The 21159-nt window shown below is 36.8% G+C and overlaps 3 protein-coding genes across 3 annotated transcripts; 1 reads left to right on the top strand and 2 right to left on the bottom strand.

Annotated features, from left to right (window-relative positions):
* Positions 1 to 313: 313 nt before the first annotated feature.
* LOC142527174 (uncharacterized) lies at positions 314 to 3081 on the top strand. Its single transcript, XM_075631900.1, has 3 exons — positions 314 to 1012; positions 1120 to 1467; positions 2421 to 3081. The coding sequence occupies exons 1-3, from the start codon at positions 683 to 685 to the stop codon at positions 2922 to 2924; spliced, it is 1182 nt and encodes a 393-aa protein (XP_075488015.1). The 5' UTR covers positions 314 to 682; the 3' UTR covers positions 2925 to 3081.
* A 2031-nt stretch (positions 3082 to 5112) lies between these two features.
* LOC142527829 (myb family transcription factor IPN2-like) lies at positions 5113 to 7059 on the bottom strand. Its single transcript, XM_075632792.1, has 6 exons — positions 6665 to 7059; positions 6480 to 6556; positions 6238 to 6295; positions 6058 to 6127; positions 5931 to 5973; positions 5113 to 5816 (listed from the first exon to the last, which is right to left on the bottom strand). The coding sequence occupies exons 1-6, from the start codon at positions 6831 to 6833 to the stop codon at positions 5199 to 5201; spliced, it is 1035 nt and encodes a 344-aa protein (XP_075488907.1). The 5' UTR covers positions 6834 to 7059; the 3' UTR covers positions 5113 to 5198.
* Positions 7060 to 9307: 2248 nt separating this feature from the next.
* On the bottom strand, positions 9308 to 11382 carry LOC142527454 (zinc transporter 1). Its single transcript, XM_075632266.1, is given in 4 exon segments — positions 9308 to 9562; positions 9564 to 9734; positions 9961 to 10110; positions 10228 to 11382. Coding segments are annotated over 4 exon segments (1077 nt in total). The 5' UTR covers positions 10849 to 11382; the 3' UTR covers positions 9308 to 9427.
* Between the last annotated feature and the right edge of the window lie 9777 nt (positions 11383 to 21159).

Raw genomic sequence — 21159 nt, 5'->3', positions numbered from 1 at the left:
TGGGAAAAAAATAGTAATCCAAAATAGTTTAGTAATGCGAACTGAGTTATCAAAGGGTGACTGATATTACAGTCTTGCGTTAGTCATACAAACAACCGTGCAATTGAATGTAAGTTGGAAACACTTCCCAACTTTAAGTGATTCATCGGATTCCTGTACTAAGTTATATGCTAATAAAATATGTCTTAAAACGGTAGATGCATACATAACAAGTCCATGACAAGTGCAGCAGCAATATTATGATGGGCAAAAACTTGAAAAAAAAGGACATTTTTTTAGGGACAAAGTCAGATGTGTGGAAAGCGGGAATGGTAATTCATCAAAACCCGTCTCATTTGGAGTGGCTCAAGATAATAAAAGAAGCAATGAGACGACAATTGCAGTTCAAAAGCAAGAAATAAGAGAATAAAGCGACAGCTGCCCTCTCCGATCCCCAAAAAAACACCTCTATTTCACTATAATATCACTCTTAATTTATCATCTTCTGATCACCCGCTGCCGTTGGGTAGATGGACTGTCCCTTTTGTCCCTTCTTGCGCCTAAAGATACCATTTTTTTCACTCTAAAACTCACAATATATCTTCTCTGTGCCGGAATCTTGATATCTTGTTCTGGGTTCCTTTTCTTTTCTGTTTTTCATCAAGACTTGGGATTGCCGAAAGTGTGTATTTGGGTAGAAACGATGGCTTCGAGGGGTCATAGGAAACAGAGGTGGTGTGTGCAACAACTGACTCCTCTGATGGAAGGCCCGGATTTCGGAACGGAAAATCAAGAAGGGAATAAAAAGGAGAGTTCTTGGGAAGTTATCAGGGAATGGTTCAGAATGGAGAGAAGTGTGCCGCCCGGAGGTAGCAGCTTTTCATCGTCGCCGCCTTTGTACGGATCCAGCAACGTTAGTCCTGCAAAGATGCAAGATTTAAGACTTTTACTCGGCGTTTTGGGATGCCCACTCGCTCCGATTCCCATTTCAAACAAACCCATCTCTCACCTTCACATTAAAGACATCCCCATCGTGAGTTATAAATTAAGCAACTGCAAATTTTTCTTTTTCCTTTTTTTGTTATCTAGCTATATCGGTCAACCCAATTTCAATTTGATATTGAATATTGATTTATACAGGAGACATCTGCTGCGTATTACATAATTCATCAATACTTGGCGGCAACAGGGTGCTCAAAGCAGCAAACATGTGCGAAAAACATGTACACATCTGGGGTTGTAAAACTGATACGATGCGAAACGGAGATCTCATCGGGTAAAAGCGTGAGAACAATGGGTTCAAGAAGTGGCGAAAATGGGTGTTTTGTAATGTGGCAAATGTCGCCGGGTATGTGGTCACTTGAACTGGCGGTGGCCGGGAACAAAGTGGTCGCCGGCAGCGACGGGAACATTGCGTGGAGGCATACGCCATGGCTCGGTACTCATGCAGCTAAAGGTCCACAACGTCCCCTACGTCGCATCATTCAGGTAATTTTAATGATAAATTCTGAACAATAACCAATTTCATTCTTGAATCTGTATTAAATTCTGGGGTTTTGGCGTAATCAAGTAAAATTAATTGCAAAAGCGTAAGGATAACAGGTTCCGAGAAATGTTTTTAATCATTTGCAAACAATCATTAATAGTAGGGAATTACGTAATTTAATTTAGTGACTGATATTGGAACTGACAGTGTCCCCTGCTTGACCCAACACTTCTCTTTGGACACGCACAGAATTTGTGAAGACATGGCATGTGAATACGGATACAATCTGACACCGTCATTTAATTATTTTGTACCTTAATTATTTCGCATGTTAATTTTTTCGTTAACGTTGTACGACATTTTATCTATATCCCGTTGATCATTATACATTTTATATAAAACAATTTAAAATACTCGTGGAGTTATAAATAAATTGCATGATACCTAATATATATATATATATTTTTGTAATTGAGCATCAACAATTTTTTGTGCTTTTGGGCTTTTACTTTGTTGAAAACCCCATACTTTATTTCTTTAATTTTGGCATTATTTTATCCATTACAAAGATATATATTCTTCTGTGGCACCAAGAAAAGCTGTGCCAAGGTGATGCAGCTACCAATCTTGGATCCCTACCAAATTTCAAATATGCTAAAGAGATCACATGCTGCCACAGTCTTGGATCCGTAAAACACATTCAAATTTGAGGCTTTGCTCTGTCTTTGAACCGATCGGGTTCGGGACCACATTTATCAAATGGCTAACATTACCATTTAATATTACATCAGAAAATTTTCAATTTATAAATAATAGGAATGAATTTGAAAATTATGCGCAAATTAAGGTTATCGTATGTTTTGAAGAAATTGAATTAGTGTTTGTTAAAAAATAATAATAATGAAATACGCATAATAATTTTATGTTGTATATTCACATATTAAGCATTGCGCAGGGCCTGGATCCCAAGAGCACCGCAAGCCTCTTTGTAAAAGCGCAGTGTCTAGGCGAGAAACGCATTGGAGACGACGATTGCTTCGTCCTGAAAGTAGCAGCGGATCGAGCAGCGGTCATGGAGAGAAATGAAGGCCCGGCGGAGGTGATCCGCCATGTTCTATACGGATACTTCAGCCAGAAGAGTGGCCTCTTAATCTACATGGAAGACTCTCACCTCACCAGAGTACATTCCACGGAGAACGTCACGGTATACTGGGAAACCACCATCGGCAGTAGCATCGGGGATTACAGAGACGTTGACGGAGTATTGATCGCACATCAAGGAAGGACCGTTGCCACAGTGTTCCAGTTCGGGGAGACGTCGATGCATCACAGCAGGACAAGGATGGAAGAGATATGGAGGATACACGATGTTGTTTTCAATGTACCAGGACTTTCATATGACTCCTTCATTCCTCCGGCGGATATTTTCGATACAGAACAGAAACTAGTTTCCCCGTGATCATTGATTTCAGGCTAAATATGATTGGCCAATAATATGTTCCGATGGGGAACAAGTAATTATGTTTAATCATTGTATATCTTTTGTACCTCTGAATATTTTCGATCTTCCTTAATGATGAAACTAAAGAAGAACGACATCATGTTCTTGCGAAGCAGCAGTGACAATCCTTTGCTAAATTTAACAAGTTTAAATAAAATTTATTTAAATTTTTTTTGTTTTTTTTATTAAAAAAAACCCTATTACTCTTTTTAACACAATATTTAAAGTTTTTGAAGCTCTCCCACAAAGACTAGTGGCTTGTTTGATTTTATATTTTATACTGTTTTAAGGAAATGCATTTTTGTAAATTGAATAAAAAATATTGATGTATTTTTATCCTTAAATTTTAAAGTGTGATATTTTGTATTACAGAGTCCCGGGGTTTTCCGCAAACTCCTCCACTCTCAATTAGTCAATGATTGAGAAAAATTATTTGGAAAAACCTTATAAGGAAAATAAATAAAAGATTTCCTTGTATCATTCCGATTATCTTTATAACCGTAAAAATATTAATAATGATATGGATATGACACGTAACGCCGTGATTTTTGTGAGTATTACTTTCTTGTAGTTGATATATGTGCCGTTAAGATCTTCGAGACACCAACCTCACTTATTCGGGCTTGGGAATACATAAACTATACGAAGGTGTGTCGAGTACTTGACCGGCATGGCCGCATGGTTGGTCAACAGCTCGGCTAGCTAGTCGAGGTGATCTATTGATCAAAGTTAGCCAACACTGGAGCTATTTCGCCACGTACTGAATCTCAGCTGATAGTCAAATGCTAATTAATCACGTGTACTAACTGAGATATAGGAATATATATATCATGTTTTGTATCTAAGATGTAATTAAGCCACTATTTCCAATAGGCGCAATATATGAACATAAAAGTTAAATTGACGAAAAAAATTAAGCACGTTTCTCATTTCAAAGTATTTGAACCTCTTGGGCTCGAAGACACCAAAAGTGTGGCGTACGAGCCGAAATCTTTTCAAAATTCCAAATATTTCAATTAAGCCAATTGAGGATACTCTCGAAAATCTAGCCCTCATACAATATAGGATCATTCAACCACTTGCATGCATGGGAGTGCGGGCCAAAGGGGAAGATGGCAGAAAACCAATGACCGAGTTAATTACCATTTTATTTAGTATTCTGGGTATTTGGCAACGCAAGCGCGCAGTAGCATACTGGTGGATGCCAGTCTACGGGTATCTAGCTTCAAACTGCTTTTGATGACAGATCGAGTACTGATCAAACTTGCTCTCATAAAGTTAGAAGCTTCATCGATATTTGTACGCATAGAATTGCATTTTCTTCTTAATTCCTACCTCTCTCACTTTAGCTCTCTTTCTTTCTTTATTTGCTTTTTTTCCAATACACTTTAACATTAACATGAATGGCATTTGTCACAACCAGCAGCTTAACTTGAAGCATACAGGCACGGATTAATTAGAACTTGATTTAGGAGTGCCAAATAAAACTCCTATTACATAAAAATCATGGTTGCTGTAAGTGCAAGAATAAATTTACAAGTACGAGACACCATCTAGTGTTCTCAATTCAAAGATGATATATACCAAAGGAATTTGGAGTGTCAAGAAGAGAAAAAGAGCATGAAAGTTCGATACTATTTGTCGGCTTTTCCCAAATATAGAAATTTTTGGAACATTAATCTCTGTGTTGCTAGCTAGATTTTCTCTACTCTTTTGTAGCACATCAGGCCTAAGATTTTCTTGGTTTAGTTTATATATTATCTAGCGAACATTAATTTAAGAATTAATTCACGGTAAAGCAGAGTCAAAAAGAGGGTTACCGCCGAAAATCATATTACAGAGTTGATTATATCTTTGCTTAAATTCAAAATCTTTAATTTTACGTATGATTTTATTTAAAAATAATAATTTTTTGTTGCCGCTCATCATTGTGATTTAAAACAAGAAACAGCCATTACACTATACACAATCACCATTCCGAATCAGCGATGCCACACTCTATAGCTTTAATTTAAAACCCTTCCTTTTTCTTTCAATAGCTAGCTAGCTAGCTATTTTGAAGAGACATGAAATTTCGGTTGGGAAAAAATTCCAAATATCAATGCATGGTAAAATTCCAAACCTCTTAATAATTAGAAGCATATAATATAATGAAGTACTTAATTATGACTAATTAATTTAAAAGAAATTAAAATTTTCGGTATAACAGAAATGATTAAATCCCCTAATTAATCATCGGAAAGGCGAGTTCCGATCATGAGTCACTCCGCCGGTACTGATGGCCTGGGGGTTCATCCGGCGAGACGGCCGTTCGAGCTTCACCACATCGAACTTCTTCTCCCTCAATGCCTCGTGTTCTCTGGACAAAACGAGCGTCTCTTCATAAAAATCCCCTACCGCTGAATCAATTTCGCAGCCTCTCTCAATCGACAATGGAGCAATCTGAATTTGGTGATCATCAATATTGCATGATGCAGCAGCTGTACCCAATTCCTGAAGCGGCCTCAAATCATCGGCCCAAATAAAAGTGCTTTTACCAGTGTTGTTGCATGGATTTGACTTCGTTCTTGTTAAGAAATTTTCGTTGCTGTTGCTCCGCATGAATGAACCCATGGACGATGATCTCTCCATGGTTTGATGATGAAGTTGATCACTACTTCCATAAATGCTGAGATCTTGAAGAGACGGGAAATTCATGACGGAAACCTCAGGGTTAATATTGGGCTTGTTGTAGCTCGCGGAAGCAGCGGCCACCATGTTTTCACCTGCCAGAGTTTGACATGCTTTCTCAAGAATGGCCTGCATGTATTTCCCTTGAGCCTCAATTCTCAGTTGAAGATGTCTTTGCACCTGTAAAATTTACATGAATATTTATTTATTTTCACTAAATATGCACATATATACACTACATATAACTAGATTTAGAAAAATATATACTTCAATGGTTTTTCAGAAGCTGTTTACCTCTAATTGTTCATGGAGCCTTCTGTTCACCTCCATTTGCATGCTAATCGGGTCAATTATTCGAGAAGTGATTATACATACAACTCATTAAAGTTCCAAACCATGAAGATAATGAAACACAACGTACTCATTCATGTTACGTGCAAGCATTCCAGATGATGATGCGATGTTGTTTCGTTGGAGTTCCAAAGATGAAGCTGCAACAATTAAATTATTTAATAATTAATATTCCTTATCCAAAGGGTAGATTGAAAAATAAAAAATGGTACTGTATGGCATGCATACTCTATTAACCGATAAATCTTACCATGCTTCATTGAATGATCACTAAATTCTTTGTGAGGCTGTTTTCCAAGCCTGAATTTCTGAAAATACAGAAGCATGAAATAAGTTATAAATCAGAACTACACACAGAAATTAGCTCAGCGACTCGTGAAGATGAGTCGATCATGAAACTCTCGTGTTCTATATAAAAACTTATCAGGATTATGCACGAAAAAAAGAAAGAGATGATATATATATAGCCCATGATAGATTAAAAAAAAAAACCTGAAGATGGCTCTTTAGATGATATAGCGTCAAACCCTTGACCCCCATAACTCTCATAATAGTCTTTGGCGTTGCCTCTAAATCACAAATTAAATTACAGAACCAAGAAAATGGATTTACAACAACAGATCATTGAAACTGATAAATATGACGTACAAACATGTCTATATACTAAAGATACATACTATCAGGGCCCCCGAGTTGAGTAACAGCATCCACGAATCGTTCATGAAGTTCCACAGTCCACCGGAGCCGAGGCTTTGGATCAGTAGTAAGAACAAGGCCCGAATCTCCTTGAACACACATGGAGTGCTCGTGAGGATTCATACTTGAAGGTTTCTTGGCATGGAACATTCTGTTCCTCTCTCTACTCTCTCTCACTACTGCTATCGAATAAGAAGATATTCAAGTACAAATGCTGTGCGCATAGAAAACAGGATGCGGTTTTTCTCTAATTAATAGAATGAAAATAGACACAGGTATGTAAATTAACCCTAATGAAATTAAATAAAAGATAAAAGTAAAGAAAACCGGTCTTTAATTTGTGCTATTTTCAAGTCACCTTTAGTCAAGAATTGCAACTCATTACTTCCTTTAGATTTTATGATTTTATATTATATTTATCCATAGATTATTTTTTAAAAAAATTCTCTAAATTTCTTAACACCAAAAAATTAAATACACACAAAGAATATATACTTTGCTTTTTGTGTTATTATCATAAAATTGATCATATTGAGAAATTTTGTGCCAAAAATTGTATAAGATAGATTAACATGCCCATGCTAAATTTCGATGTATCATGCGTTACTTTAAAATGATTGAAATCGCATATGTTATTTAAATTGAAATATATACGAATCATTTAACATTTGATTACCATATAATTAAAATTTAAGCGTAGCTAAGTAGAGTTGTGAACATGAATGCGCAAAGCAAATAATAAATCTATAGCTATTCTCCTTTTTAGTTCTAAAGCTTGGGGAGTTACATTAATATCTCCAGTGCTTTTGTGGGATAGAAGATTGCATGCCCCTTCACTTTCTATCACGCAGACAGACAAACAGAATTCACAAGTATAGATTCATTTACCTATCGCAACATTAAAGCAATTAACATAGATTGAAATCCGAGGTAATCTTTCACTATCACCTGAGTTCGAAATCAGACATTCGCGGTTTATTTATTTAATCAGAATTAAATAATTATGCCCCATTATTATTATATATAAAAGCGTACGCATCAAAAGTTGAGGTTTAACTTTTAGTGACTCATTTAGGTTTTAAAATCATATTATATAGTAAACGAAATAAATATTTAAAAAGTGGGTTGGATAGAATATATGGGAACGCTTGCTTGAATATTAAGCATCTTAATATGCTTTCTAGAATGTATTCCTCCTCCTTTGAGTTCAATAAGCGGGACCATATTTATTCTTCCAAGTAAGTGTAATTTTAAATCAAATGCAGAGGACCCAAATTTTGTGAATTTTTGTCTTGTGGGTAAGACAGCGAGTGAGTCAACTCGGTTTCTAATCTTATTGGGAATCTGATTCGTGCAGGACCATTTGATTTTCATGGGCTTCTTTTTATCTGAAAAGTCTAAAAACGTGGAGGCCTTCAAGATCAAGACTCCAGGTATTCAAAATTCATCAAAATTGGTCAGGGCACGCACGTGACACAATATTTATAAATATTATAAACATTTGATTTATTATGAATGTTCTACAAAATCAAAATGACATATACATAAGATTTTCCTGAATGATTTTTTTACATTAAATTCGAAATCGGTATGTACTATTTTTTATGTTTTGTAGCAACTTTTTTTTTAAACCTTTCTTGAGATTACAATGTTATCGAATCTAAATAAGAGCAGCCTAGCCAAGACCAGCAATATTAGTGGGCCTGGTCTGCCATATATGTGCCACCCTCGGATTATTTGGTATATTATTTGATATCAAAATTTTTAGTGGGCCTGGGCTGCCATATATATGTACCAGCAATATTATTTGATATGTACCACCCTGGGCTGCCATATTAGCAGCCTAGCCAAGACTAGCAATTTTTTGGTATATTATTTAATTGATATCAAAATATAAAAAATAAGTATATAACATTTTTTTTCAATATTTGATATGTTGAATGAAAGAGATCTCGACGGAATTCCGATAATTGTGAGGAAATTGTAAGCGATTCCACTCTCGAGTGGAATGTGACATCTTCCTTCGGTGTGCATAATAATAGGGTGCTTCAGTATCGGGCTAAGACGGAGAAATGTGATGAAACCAGACCTTGATCCTGCAATGAAGCTTTTTCCAGAAGATGAAAGAAAATAGTTGTCGACCAAGTACCAACTTCCTTGATTTTTGCCCCTCGATCCAGCTGATACAATCGGCTAGGCTGGAGACTTGGATACATGAAAATGCAAAGTTTTAGGTCGAGGGAATCTGGAACCATGTTCTGAGACTAGGGCGAGATGAAAAAAAACTGGATTTATACTTCATGAACCGTTGTATTAGCTTACATTCTTCTATGTGCATTTCTGTTGCTCATGAGGAGATAATCATTTATGAGACTTTTTACTACCAGTGCTGCTTTGTGATTTGCGATTCACCAGTATTGTGCATAATTATCAACAGAAAGGTTTTCCTATGCGTTGGACTGGAAGGTAGTCGAGCATCTAGCCTTTAGAGTAGCGCTCATGTCTTTTTAATGTTCATTTTTTTCCATTCTATTGCTCGTTTGTCTTAGTCCTTCAATATTTGATTGTAGTTTCATTGGGACCATAGCATAGAATGTCAACCTGATGTCTAAAGTGAAACTTACTAAGAGTCGTAACAGAGTTGCAAATCATTTGAAACAACAGAAACATGTAATGTTCAAATTTAGGTACCATTCTTACGATAAAATTATGTACACATCACAGGCAGTAGAACTAGGAGGAAATCATGCCCATTTAGCCAGAAAAGACATACATCCAGCACCTAAGAGAAGTGACACATGTGCCCCCAGCTGAAGCCTAACATTGCTTTGCAACTTTGGGTTCAGAAAATCTGCTGCTAACAGATCTACAAGCGCCAGTGTAAATCAAGATCCCAGATGACGCTGAATTAAAAATCCCTTCAATAATGAGAGCCTTGGTGCTGTTCTCATTGTAAACTCGAGAAATTCCAATCCCGATCCCGATTCCCAGTGGAGTAGTGAGGGAGAAAAAGAGGGCCATAACCGTCGTTTTCAAAGACTTGAATTTGGCCTGATCATCATCCAAAAGGTAGCTTGCTGATATTTCATTCATGCGACTTTAGGATGGTTTTGAAAAGAACAAATGAAAAGGGGATGAAGACTGGAATAACTTTTGTGGCATCGTTGCAATAAAGGATGGAATCATATTGGAAGCATATGAAATGATGAAACATCATGACAACATTTTAATGTTATTGATTCCCAAAACATGTACTATATTTACGGGGAAGCAGTACCTGAGATATGCATCCACCAAGACCCATGCCTTCAAAGAACTGGTGGAAAGACAGAGCAGCCATTAGTGGCTTTACTGTACCAGGGCTCACTGATGCCCCCAGTGAAATCCCGATTATTACCGAATGCACCAAAATTCCCAGCTCGAGAACCTACATGATCATCCAACCAAGATCCAGAAAAAGAAAAAAAGGTGTCACTCTTGGAAACACTTTCTACATGTCTTGGACCAGGAAACTAGAGATTAATTAAGGATGTGATAGAAATACTTGAGATATTATCCGCTGCCGGATAAGATCTGACAGACTCGTGTCATGGGAGGGGCTGGCGGCTCCATGAGCGTGGCCATGCGTAGCATGTGTATGTACGTGTACGTGGCCTGTGTGATCGTCCTCTGCAGCTTCTTCATCCACACTCACTTGCTTGGCCTTGCTAAAATGCACTTTCTTGTAAAAGGTGGTTGCAACCGTATCTATCATCAATGTTCCAATAGAAGCCATCATGGCCACGAATCCGGTAAAGGGAAATTTCCCCCATGGATTTTCGTCAAGGCAAGGGGATGTCAAGCTGCGGAATGCGTCAGGAAGGATGTGAATAAATCCAGTTGCTAAGATTACGCCAGCGGCGAAGGCCTTGATCATGAAGAATACGTCATTTTCGGGTTTCAGAGCTGCAAATTTTTTGCCCAAAAGTGGGAGGCTTACTCCAAACCCACCTGCAGCAAGAACTGCTGCGACGGCCGACAATTTGTACTTGAGAGCTTCACTGTTGTTGCCTTGCTTAGTTCCATTACCACACTCGCAATCTCCAGAAACTTTTTCGAGGATCAAAACAAAGACAAGGGAGTATATAATCATAATTTTATGACCATGATAGAGAAGTTTAATCATGGTGGAACAAAGGGAGAAAATAGAAGAAAAGTTACTGAATTTGAGGTGAATGAAGCTTGTGTGTTTTATAGGAAGAAAGGGGAGCCTTTGTTAATGCATGCTTTGTCAAATCTTGATGTGGCTGCACGCACTGATGGTCAACTAACTGCTGCAAGCAAATTTAACATTCTTAGTATTGCCGAACGGTGTAAAAACCAAAGGATGAGCATATCTAGTCAGTCCTTGTGCTCATTGAACGGTCTTGGTGTTACCAACGTACGTTTATCCGTACAAGAGATAAACGTTTTATTTGAAATAATAAATAATATTTCACGTTTTATTTTAAAAGAGAGATATTGAATCAATAAAGGTAAAATAATGCTATTTACTTATTCATAAAATAGAGCATGGAAAGGATATATGAGGGTCAAGGCTTGACTGTGCATCACATGGTTAGTGTGACACTTGTAGATTTCAATATTCCAATTATTTGATATTGGCCATCTCCTAACTCAAAGCAACAATGCACTTTATGTTCACCAATTTTATTCCTTTGAGAGGAATTTTCAAATTTAATTCTTTACACAGCAACTCATGATCCCTCACTCTTTCTCCCAAAATCATCTACCTGCAAACCAAGGCTACTGCGTGTTCTCGTAATCATAACATTCGCGCAACTACAGAAGAATTACTGTAGTGACCTCGTCTGGTCTGGTCTGGTCTGGTCTCACGATCGAACACTGTGCAAAAATTTATAAGAAGATAATTTCTGAGGTGAGATTCCACTTAAGAAAGTCTCATCGATCTGATATATTTTGTGTCGTAATGATTTATACGTGAAACTTCGTCATATAGAGATTATAACTACGAAATTGTTCTCATGGACATTATTCCAAGCTTTCCATGCCGATTCACATTGAATTTCCGTATATCTGGATATCGGTTTAAGCTATATATATCTCAACTTGAAAGAGTTGTCAAGGAACTGAACTAATACTAGTGAGATTGAAGTAGATGCGTGAGAAATCGCGAGTATGCGTTCGACTAGACTAGGAACCTCTACTAGTGAGATTGAAGTGGCCACGTACAACCTTCCACCACTCTCTCACTTTTACTCTTAAATCATCTGCTTTTGTGTTCTTTCTAGAATACTCTCCTTAAACAGGCTTTCAAATTTGTACTATTTCCTTTTAAATCAACATCCATAAAATTAATGGAAGCTGGACAAGATCAGAGTATGTTACATAAAACTTATTTGTTTATTATTCACTAATAAAATTTTTGATTTTTAATTCGCCACTGATTATTTCGGCGATGATTAATTATGAAGTAGTATATACCAATCAACTTCGAAAAAAACACCGACGAAGTAAAATATTTTTTACTTCAAAATTTTAAAAACTCGGGACATTTTACTTCGACGGAATAGTTTTGATGAAATAAAAAAATAAAAAAATTATATCTATATTTAATGAAATAAAAAAATAAACCATATTTTAATTTTTCCCCAAAAACTAAAGTGTTTAATCCGGTCGTAACCCTTTTCTGCATACATTAAAGAGAAGCTAATCCTATTCCTCAATACTTTAAAGCACGCATTGAAGAGAAGCTAACCCTATTCCCCAAAACTCAATTCGACCGTAACCCCCTTTTCTTCCGCCCATCAGTTATGGAAATTTAATCTGGTCGTCGTGATCGCTGGCGTGATGAAGAAAGGGAGACCAGTTGTGCTATCCGCAAAGATATATGGAAGGGGGGGGGGGGGGGGAAAGAGAGAATACTGATAACCATAGTTAATGAAATTATATATACTTTGCCCATGATATCAGTTCTCACTGACGAGGGTACTGGAATTGTTACTAGCATTCCAAGTGATTCTCCAGACGACTACATGGCCCTCCAAGATTTGAAAGCAAAGCCAGCATTCAGAGCCAAGTACGGTGTGAAGGATGAATGAGTTGTGCCGTTCGAGATCATACCCATCATCCACCACCCTGAATTTGCAGATGATTTAAAGTGAGTTTCTAGAAAATCATGTTATAGGATTATTGGCAAGTGGTCCATGATCTCCGGCTGTAGCGCTCTACGAGGTCAGGTAAACTTATTGCAATACAAGTTACATGGTCTTTCTCCATGCCAATAATCCTATAACATGATTTTCTAGAAACTCACAGAGATTTTCGAGTATAGAAATAAATCATGATTTCTCCAGCAGTAGCGCTCTACGAGGTGAAGTGAACTTATTGCAGTACAAGTTACATTATCCTTCTCCATGGACCACTTGCCAATAATCCTTTAACATGATTTTCCAGAAACTCATAGAGATTTCCGAGTATAGAAATAAATCATTATTTCTCCAGCTGTAGCGCTCTACGAGGTCAGGTAAACTTATTGCAGTACAAGTTGCATGGTCCTTCTCCATGGACCACTTGTCAATAATCCTGTAACATGATTTTTTAGAAACTCACATAGATTTCCGAGTATAGAAATAAATCATGATTTCTCCAGCTGTAGCGCTCTACGAGGTCAGGTAAACTTATTGCAGTACAAGTTACATGGTCCTTCTCCATGGACCACTGGCCAATAATCCTGTAACATGATTTTTTAGAAACTCAAAGAGATTTCCGAGTATAGAAATAAATCATGATTTCTCCAGCTGTAGCGCTCTACGAGGTCAAGTAAACTTATTGTAGTACAAGTTGCATGGTCCTTCTCCATGGACCACTTGCCAATAATCATGTAAAATGAATTTTTAGAAACTCACAGATTTCCGAGTATAGAAATAAATCATAATTTCTCCAGCTGTAGCGCTCTACGAGGTCAGGTAAACTTATTGCAGTACAAGTTACATGGTCCTTCTCCATGGACCACTTGCAAATAATCATGTAACATGATTTTTTAGAAACTCAAAGAGATTCCCGAGTATAGAAATAAATAATGATTTCTCCAGCTGTAGCGCTCTACGAGGCCAAGTGAACTTATTACAGTACAAGTTACATGGTCCTTCTCCATGGACCACTTTACAAGGAAGACAGTCAGGCTTCAGAAGCATCTCGGCGGGTTGTTCAAGAAGAGGAAGAAATGCTGATTTTGCATAAGATTCCACTTCAGAAGCTAGTGGCAGAAATAAGTAATATTTCTAGCTATATGAACCATCTTTGCTTGGATTATCTGTTTACTTCTTATTCTGCATCCCACTTGGTCTCGTAAATATTAGACTTTTTGTGTTTTGTCTGCTCTCTGGCAGTGGCGAAATCTGGTTTGAAGAATATGAACAGTGATGTAGAGCGGTGCTTGTCCTTGGTAAAATCGAATTCTCCATTACTGCATTTTTACGAAAGCCTTGTAAGACTTTATTTATTTATTTCTGGTTGAATGTTGCACACTTAGTTTGTGGAAGAGAGAATGCGCGGCATTATAGCTAATCTCATCAGACTGTCAAAACAGGTTTATTTTCATAGTTTGCTTTCATTTGCTTTGCAAATTTTATTCTTCGAAATATTATCCAATATCACGGATAAAAGATTGATAATTATCATAGATTTAAAGTTTGCTTCGAAAATTCAAACGCGATGATAATAGACGATCAAGATAGCAGCCACTTTCCTATAAATAGGATAAGCTCCAATTCAGAATTTACAACTCATTTACACATCAAATTTTCGAGTTTTTGCACTGCAATTTTCGAAAATTACTCTCCAAAATTTTGCACGAGTCATCAAAATTCTGTCCAAGTTCAGAAATTCGATTCTCTGGCTCGGGTAGCCGGAATCCAATCGCAACCATTCAGAAGATGCTTCCGTATGTTTCGGATAACATATCCAAATTTCGACAAAATCCAACGGTTATTTTTTCGTTTATAGCTTTCGCAAGAAAACTGCTCAGAGTCTAGGCGGGAAACAGTATACCTACGATTTTCTATCCATAAACAGGATAAAACGACTTCCAAACCCGATCTCCACTGTTCATAATTTATTAGACGTAATGATGAAAGTACTGTAAAAGTTTTGAGCCCGATCCAACGGTTCAATAAGGCGCAAAGAATTTTTCAAGACGGTTGATTTTTCGGACAATGTGCTGCTGCGTTTTCAAAGTGTCGGTAGCATGATTCTTCTATGATTTTTGAATTATTCATGTTTTCTTCCAGGTCTAAGGTAAGTGTGCTTGTTTTAAATTGTTAAATTTTCGGTGCATGTGTTTTTCGTTTTTGTCAAAATTCGGTCGAGTACAATTCTTCTTCTACACCCTTCTAGTTACAATGTTTTTGCATTAGTTATGTTTTGACACTGTGAGAATTCAACTTGATATGGGTGAGAATCCCAACCATACGTACCCTTACGAGGTGGGGGAAATAACCGCTATACGGTCTCGTCCCCTTAGATGAGTAAAAATTAGGGACTGATATCAGTAAACCATTGAAAGTAGATGAATCTCAGTGTCGGGTTAATGATGTGCACGTGGTATGAGTTATGTTTGCATGGTATATATTTCGACATCGAAATCTACCAAGGTGGTTGAATCAAGCCGGCACTGAATATATGCGAACTGATACTGATTTTATTCTATCTAGAAATTATCACGATTACTATCTCAAAACTTAAAACTCATAAAATCTTAGAACTTAACTCAATATGAATCTATAGCCTATTGATTTAAATCTCAAAAATTATAACTCAGTTGTCATAAAATAAAATTTTATTTAACCTTGTATGAATGAAATTAATCCTCAATTAATTTTTGTGATAAATCTTACTTTCCATAAGAAGGAAATTAATTTCTTGGCTCGATCCCGTATTTTTAAGACATGTATTAAATATTTATGAACTCTATCAAACTCACAAATAAAATAACTAAATATGTAATTACCTATTCGCTACCGATGTTCTAGACATCAGAGCACCATATTTATTTGTCTGCAAATAAAGGAAAATAAAGGGGCTAACAGGAAATTTTATTACATCATCATCGATGGTGGGTTATGCTGTGTAATCTCAAGATAACATGCTGCTAATTTCGAAATCACGCTAATAACATATAAAATCCAGTAATCTACTTTAATCTTCAACTACATTAGTTCCGAGGAGATCTTGAAAGATCAAAAGAAGAAGAAGATAAACACGCGAGGAAAAATCAATCCAGTGAGCATCATATTCGGTTCGAACACAACAGACATAATGTCACGGCCCAGCCCACTTGTGATATTGTCCGCTTTGACCCAAGTCCTCACGGCTTTAAAACGTGTCACAAGGGGTTGCTACACGGTCATTTACAAGCTCAACCTCTCTCTCGTGGTTTGGCGATGTGGGATTTCGCCTAAGGGCCTTCTCACCCCACCCCCCCTTTTGGACTTAAAAGGCATCACAACGTGCGACGCCCACACACAGGCTCCAATACAAAACGGTCCAGCCCACACACACAGACATGCTGTGATCGAGCGTTGCGAGTGGATGATGGCTGAAGGTGTTATAATCCATATCCAAATACGCGAGTTTTTTGATCCATTGGGGCCCAAGTGTAATTGAAAATGAGAAGCCCAATTGGATGGTGTGTGAAGGTGTTTCTGAACCTGATCCATATACCAGAGATTTTGATCCATTGGGCGGTCATGAGCGGATGGTGGGTTAAGGTGTGATAATCCATATCTAGATACGAGATATTTTGATCCATCGGGCCCAGGAACATCAAATTCATAGGGCCCAAGTGTGATTGCAAATGAGAAGCCCAATTGGATGGTGTGTGAAGGTGTTGTGTTCTAGAACCAGATCCAGTTACGAGAGATTTTGATCCATTTGGTCTATCAACATCAAATTCAGATCAATGATTGAAATAGAGAAGCCCAAGTTGGTAAAGGTGCATGTTAAGAGACTTGAAAGAAAAACACTTTGAAGGGGAATAATATAATAACAGTTGGGTTGTAAGGAAAGGCATTCAGATTTGTTTTCTTATCGAGAGAGTAAGTGGCACTTGTTTCGTAATACATCGTCTCTATTTTTATCTCATTGACACTATGTTTTCTATGCATAAAAGAAGGTTGTTGTTTTTTATAGCTCGGTTATCAATTAGAAGGAAATTAATTTCTTGGCTCGATCCCATATTTTTAAGACACGTATTAAATATTTATGAATTTTATCAAACTCACAAATAAAATAACTAAATATGTAATTACCTATTCGCTACCGATGTTCTAGACATCAGAGCACCATATTTATTTGTCTGCAAATAAAGGGAAATAAAGGGACTAACAGGAAATTTTATTACATCATCATAGATGGTGAGGTATGCTGTGTAATCTCAAGATAACATACTGCTAATTTCGAAATCACGCTAATAACATATAAAATCCAGTAACCTACTTTAATTTTCAACTACATTAGTTCTGAGGGGATCTTGAAAGATAAAAAAAAAACACGCAAGGAAAAATCATTCCAGTGAGCATCATATTCGGTTCGAACACAACAAACATAATGTCACGGCCCAGCCCACTTCTGATATTGTCCGCTTTGGCCCAAGCCCTCACGGCTTCAAAACGTGTCACAAGGGTTGCTACACGCTCATTTACATGCCCAGCCTCTCTCTCGTGGTTTGGCGATGTGAGATTTCGCCTAAGGGCCTTCTCACCACACCCCCGCTTTCAAACTTAAAAGGCGTCACAACGTGCGGCGCCCACACACAGGCTCTCATAACAAATGTAACGGTCTAGCCCACACACACAGACATGCTGTGATCGAGTGTTGGGAGTGGATGATGGGTGAAAGTGTTATAATCCATATCCACGTACGCGAGCATTTTGATCCATTGGGGCCCAAGTGTAATTGAAAATGAGAAGCCCAATTGGATGGTGTGTGAAGGTGTTTCTGAACCTGATCCAGATACCAGAGATTTTGATCCATTGGGCGGTCATGAGTGGATGGTTGGTTAATGTGTGATAATCCATATCCAGATAGGAGATATTTTGATCCATCGAGCCCACGAAATTCAAATTCATAGGGCCCAAGTTTGATTGAAAGTTAGAAGCCCGATTGGATGGTGTGTGAAGGTGTTGTGATCCAGAACCAGATCCAGCTACGAGAGATTTTGATCCATTGGGTCTATCAACATCAAATTCAGATCAATGATTGAAATAGAGAAGCCCAAGTTGGTAAAGGTGCATGTTAAGAGACTTGAAGGAAAAACACTTTGAAGGGGAATAATATAATAGCAGTTGGGTTGTAAGGAAAGACATTCAAATTTGTTTTCATACCGAGAGAGTAAGTGGCACTTATTTCGTAATACATCGTCTCTATTTTTATCTCATTGACACTACGTTTTCTATGCATAAAAGAAGGTTGTTGTTTTTTATATCTCGGTTATCAAATTAGAAGGAAATTAATTTCTTGGCTCGATCCCATATTTTTAAGACACGTATTAAATATTTATGAATTTTATCAAACTCACAAATAAAATAACTAAATATGTAATTACCTATTCGTTACCGATGTTCTAGACATCAGAGCACCGTATTTATTTGTCTGCAAATAAAGGGAAATAAAGGGGCTAACAGGAAATTTTATTACATCATCATCGAGGGTGGGGTATGTTATGTAATCTCAAGATAACATGCTGCTATTCCGAAGTGTCGGTAGCATGATTCTTCTATGATTTTCGAATTCTTCATGTTTTCTTCCAGGTCTAAGGTAAGTGGGCTTGTTTTAAATTGTTAAATTTTCGGTGCATGTGTTTTTCGTTTTTGTCAAAATTCGGTCGAGTACAATTCTTCTCCTACACCCTTCTGGTTACAATGTTTTTGCATGAGTTGTGTTTTGACACTGTGAGAATTCAACTTGATATGGGTGGGAATCCCAACCATACGTACCCTTACGCGGTGGGGGAGATAACCGCTATACGGCCTCGTCCCCTTAGAGGAGTAAAAATTAGCGACTGATATCAGTAAACCATTGAAAGTAGATGAATCTCAGTGTCGGGTTAATGATGTGCACGTGGTATGAGTTATGTTTGCATGGTATATATTTCGACATCGAAATCTACCAAGGTGGTTGAATCAAGCTGGCACTAAATATATGCGAACTGATACTGATTTTATTCTATCTAGAAATTATCACGATTACTATCTCAAAACTTAAAACTCATAAAATCTTAGAACTTAACTCAATATGAATCTATAGCCTATTGATTTAAATCTCAAAAATTATAACTCAGTCGTCATAAAATAAAATCTTATTTAACCTTGTATGAATGAAATTAATTCTCAATTAATTTTTGTGATAAATCTTACTTTCCACAAGACAATGATCTTAGAGAGCTCCAACACAAACTATTTTTATTGAATGTCTTTCTCCTTTATTCATTCTTAGTACCATAACAAAAGTCAAAACTTATTATGCTATATTTCCTCAATATCCAGCAATATCTCATAACTTATTTTATTCACATAAGGTCGTAATCCACTAGTTATCCCAAAATAATATAAATTTCTTCACCTTAAGATATTGTTCCCCAACTTCATTTTAAACAAGATAACCTAAAATCATACATATTTAAAGTTAACGCTTAGCATTCTTAAGAACCCAAATGAATGTCCACACATTTAACTATTGCCCAAAATCAATTTCTATATTGGAATATTCAAAACTTATTGTAACTCTTATATCAGATTTTCACACGCTAGTTTTTTTTTCCATAAATAATTTATTACCCCAAATCAAATATTTCATCTTAGGTCAGAAGCTTAAGTCAACTTATCTTAGATAGGTACAATCCCTACAATATAGGTCAATACTAATTGTTTCTTTAATTCAATTCCATAAAAATCTGATAAACACTGCAAGAAACGCGTTGAAAGAGATTTTTCGAGAAATTTTCCAAAAATGGAAATTTAGATAAAAACATATGGATTTAAAGCATATGTCGAGAAGCGTTTAGAACAACTGACGGAATCGAATTTGGAATTTTATTCAGAAAGTTATAGGATATACGAAACTTTCCTAAAACGGCAAAAACGCGATTTCGGAGGCCTAAAAGAATGAATTTTGCGTTTTCGGACCATGCCTCAAAAACTTGTGAATATTACTCGTTGGGTCGTTCTGAAGGAGATTGGAACGGCTCTTTGGAAAAATCTAGCCGATTTTTCTTTTCTTATCTGGTAAAATTTTCCTCAACTGGATTCTGAACCTGGTGACTCTGATACCACTTAAATGTCACGCTCCGAAACCGGGGTTAGTCGACATCGGCGTTATTCAACAATCACATAATTTCTAAACAACAAGCCTCGTAGTACAGTATAAACCAAAACCAGTTTATATCATATATACCATAAAAATAGAATCGTTTTTATAATAGTAACTATGAAAACGATAAAAATATGCAGAAGAAAACATGAAGAATTCGAGTTTATATCATATATACCATAAAAAATATGAAGAAAACATGAAGAATTCGAAAATCATAGAAGAATCATGCTACCGACACTTTGAAAACGCAGCAGCACATTGTCCAAAAAATCAACCGTCTTGAAAAATTCTTTGCGCCTTATTGAACCGTTGGATCGGGCTCAAACTTTTACAGTACGTTCACATTACGTCAAATAAATTATGAACGGTGTAGATCGGGTTTGGAAGTCGTTTTAATCTGTTTATGGATGGAAAATCGTAGGTATACTGTTTTCCGTCTAGACTCTGAGCAGTTTTCTTGCGAAGGCTACAAACGAAAAACTAACCGTTGGATTTGGCCGAAATTTGGACATGTTATTCGAAACATATAGAAGCATCTTCTGAATGGTTGCGATCGGATTCCAGCTACCCGAATGAGAGAAATGAATTTCTGAACTTGGACAGAATTTTGATGACTCGTGCAGGATTTTGGAGAGGAATTTTCGAAAATTGCAGTGCAAAAACTTGAAAATTTGATGTGTAAATGAGTTGTAAATTCTGAATGGGAGCTTCTCCTATTTATAGGAAAGTGGCTGCTATCCTGATCGTGTATTATCATCGTGTTTGAACTTTAGATAATCTTGCAGATCTTACATCTTATGAGATAGATACCCGAAGATTGCGCAAATCCTAGTACCATTAAATTACAAAATATTATCACAATTATACAAAAATCTTGGATTTTACAAGTTACCTTGAGATTAACCCCGCTTACTGCAGTAACATCATCGAGTTTTTCAATGCTTTGATCCAAAAAGGCTCCAGCCACTTTTTGCTTTTTACTGCTGAATATTTTACAATTCAGCACTACATATGCTGAAGTTTTTTTTTTTATTTTCAAGCAGATTTCCTGATATGCATCAATAAATGATTTTACCTTGACAGAGGAGAAGAACTAGGAGCTTCA

The sequence above is a fragment of the Primulina tabacum genome, chromosome 15, assembly GCF_025594145.1.
Source record: "Primulina tabacum isolate GXHZ01 chromosome 15, ASM2559414v2, whole genome shotgun sequence".
Classification (NCBI taxonomy): Eukaryota; Viridiplantae; Streptophyta; class Magnoliopsida; order Lamiales; family Gesneriaceae; genus Primulina; species Primulina tabacum.
Note: the sequence above shows the minus strand (reverse complement) of the source record. Positions and strands in the feature narration are given on the sequence as shown.

Coding starts and splice junctions, on each gene's coding strand:
- LOC142527829 (XM_075632792.1), bottom strand. CDS start 6,833: ATGTTCCATGCCAAGAAACCTTCAAGTATGAATCCTCACGAGCACTCC. Junction 6,296..6,479: donor ATCTAAAGAGCCATCTTCAG/GTTTTTTTTTTT, acceptor CTGTATTTTCAG/AAATTCAGGCTTGGAAAACA. Junction 5,974..6,057: donor CTTGCACGTAACATGAATGA/GTACGTTGTGTT, acceptor TGACCCGATTAG/CATGCAAATGGAGGTGAACA.
- LOC142527174 (XM_075631900.1), top strand. CDS start 683: ATGGCTTCGAGGGGTCATAGGAAACAGAGGTGGTGTGTGCAACAACTG. Junction 1,013..1,119: donor ACATTAAAGACATCCCCATC/GTGAGTTATAAA, acceptor TGATTTATACAG/GAGACATCTGCTGCGTATTA. Junction 1,468..2,420: donor CCCTACGTCGCATCATTCAG/GTAATTTTAATG, acceptor AGCATTGCGCAG/GGCCTGGATCCCAAGAGCAC.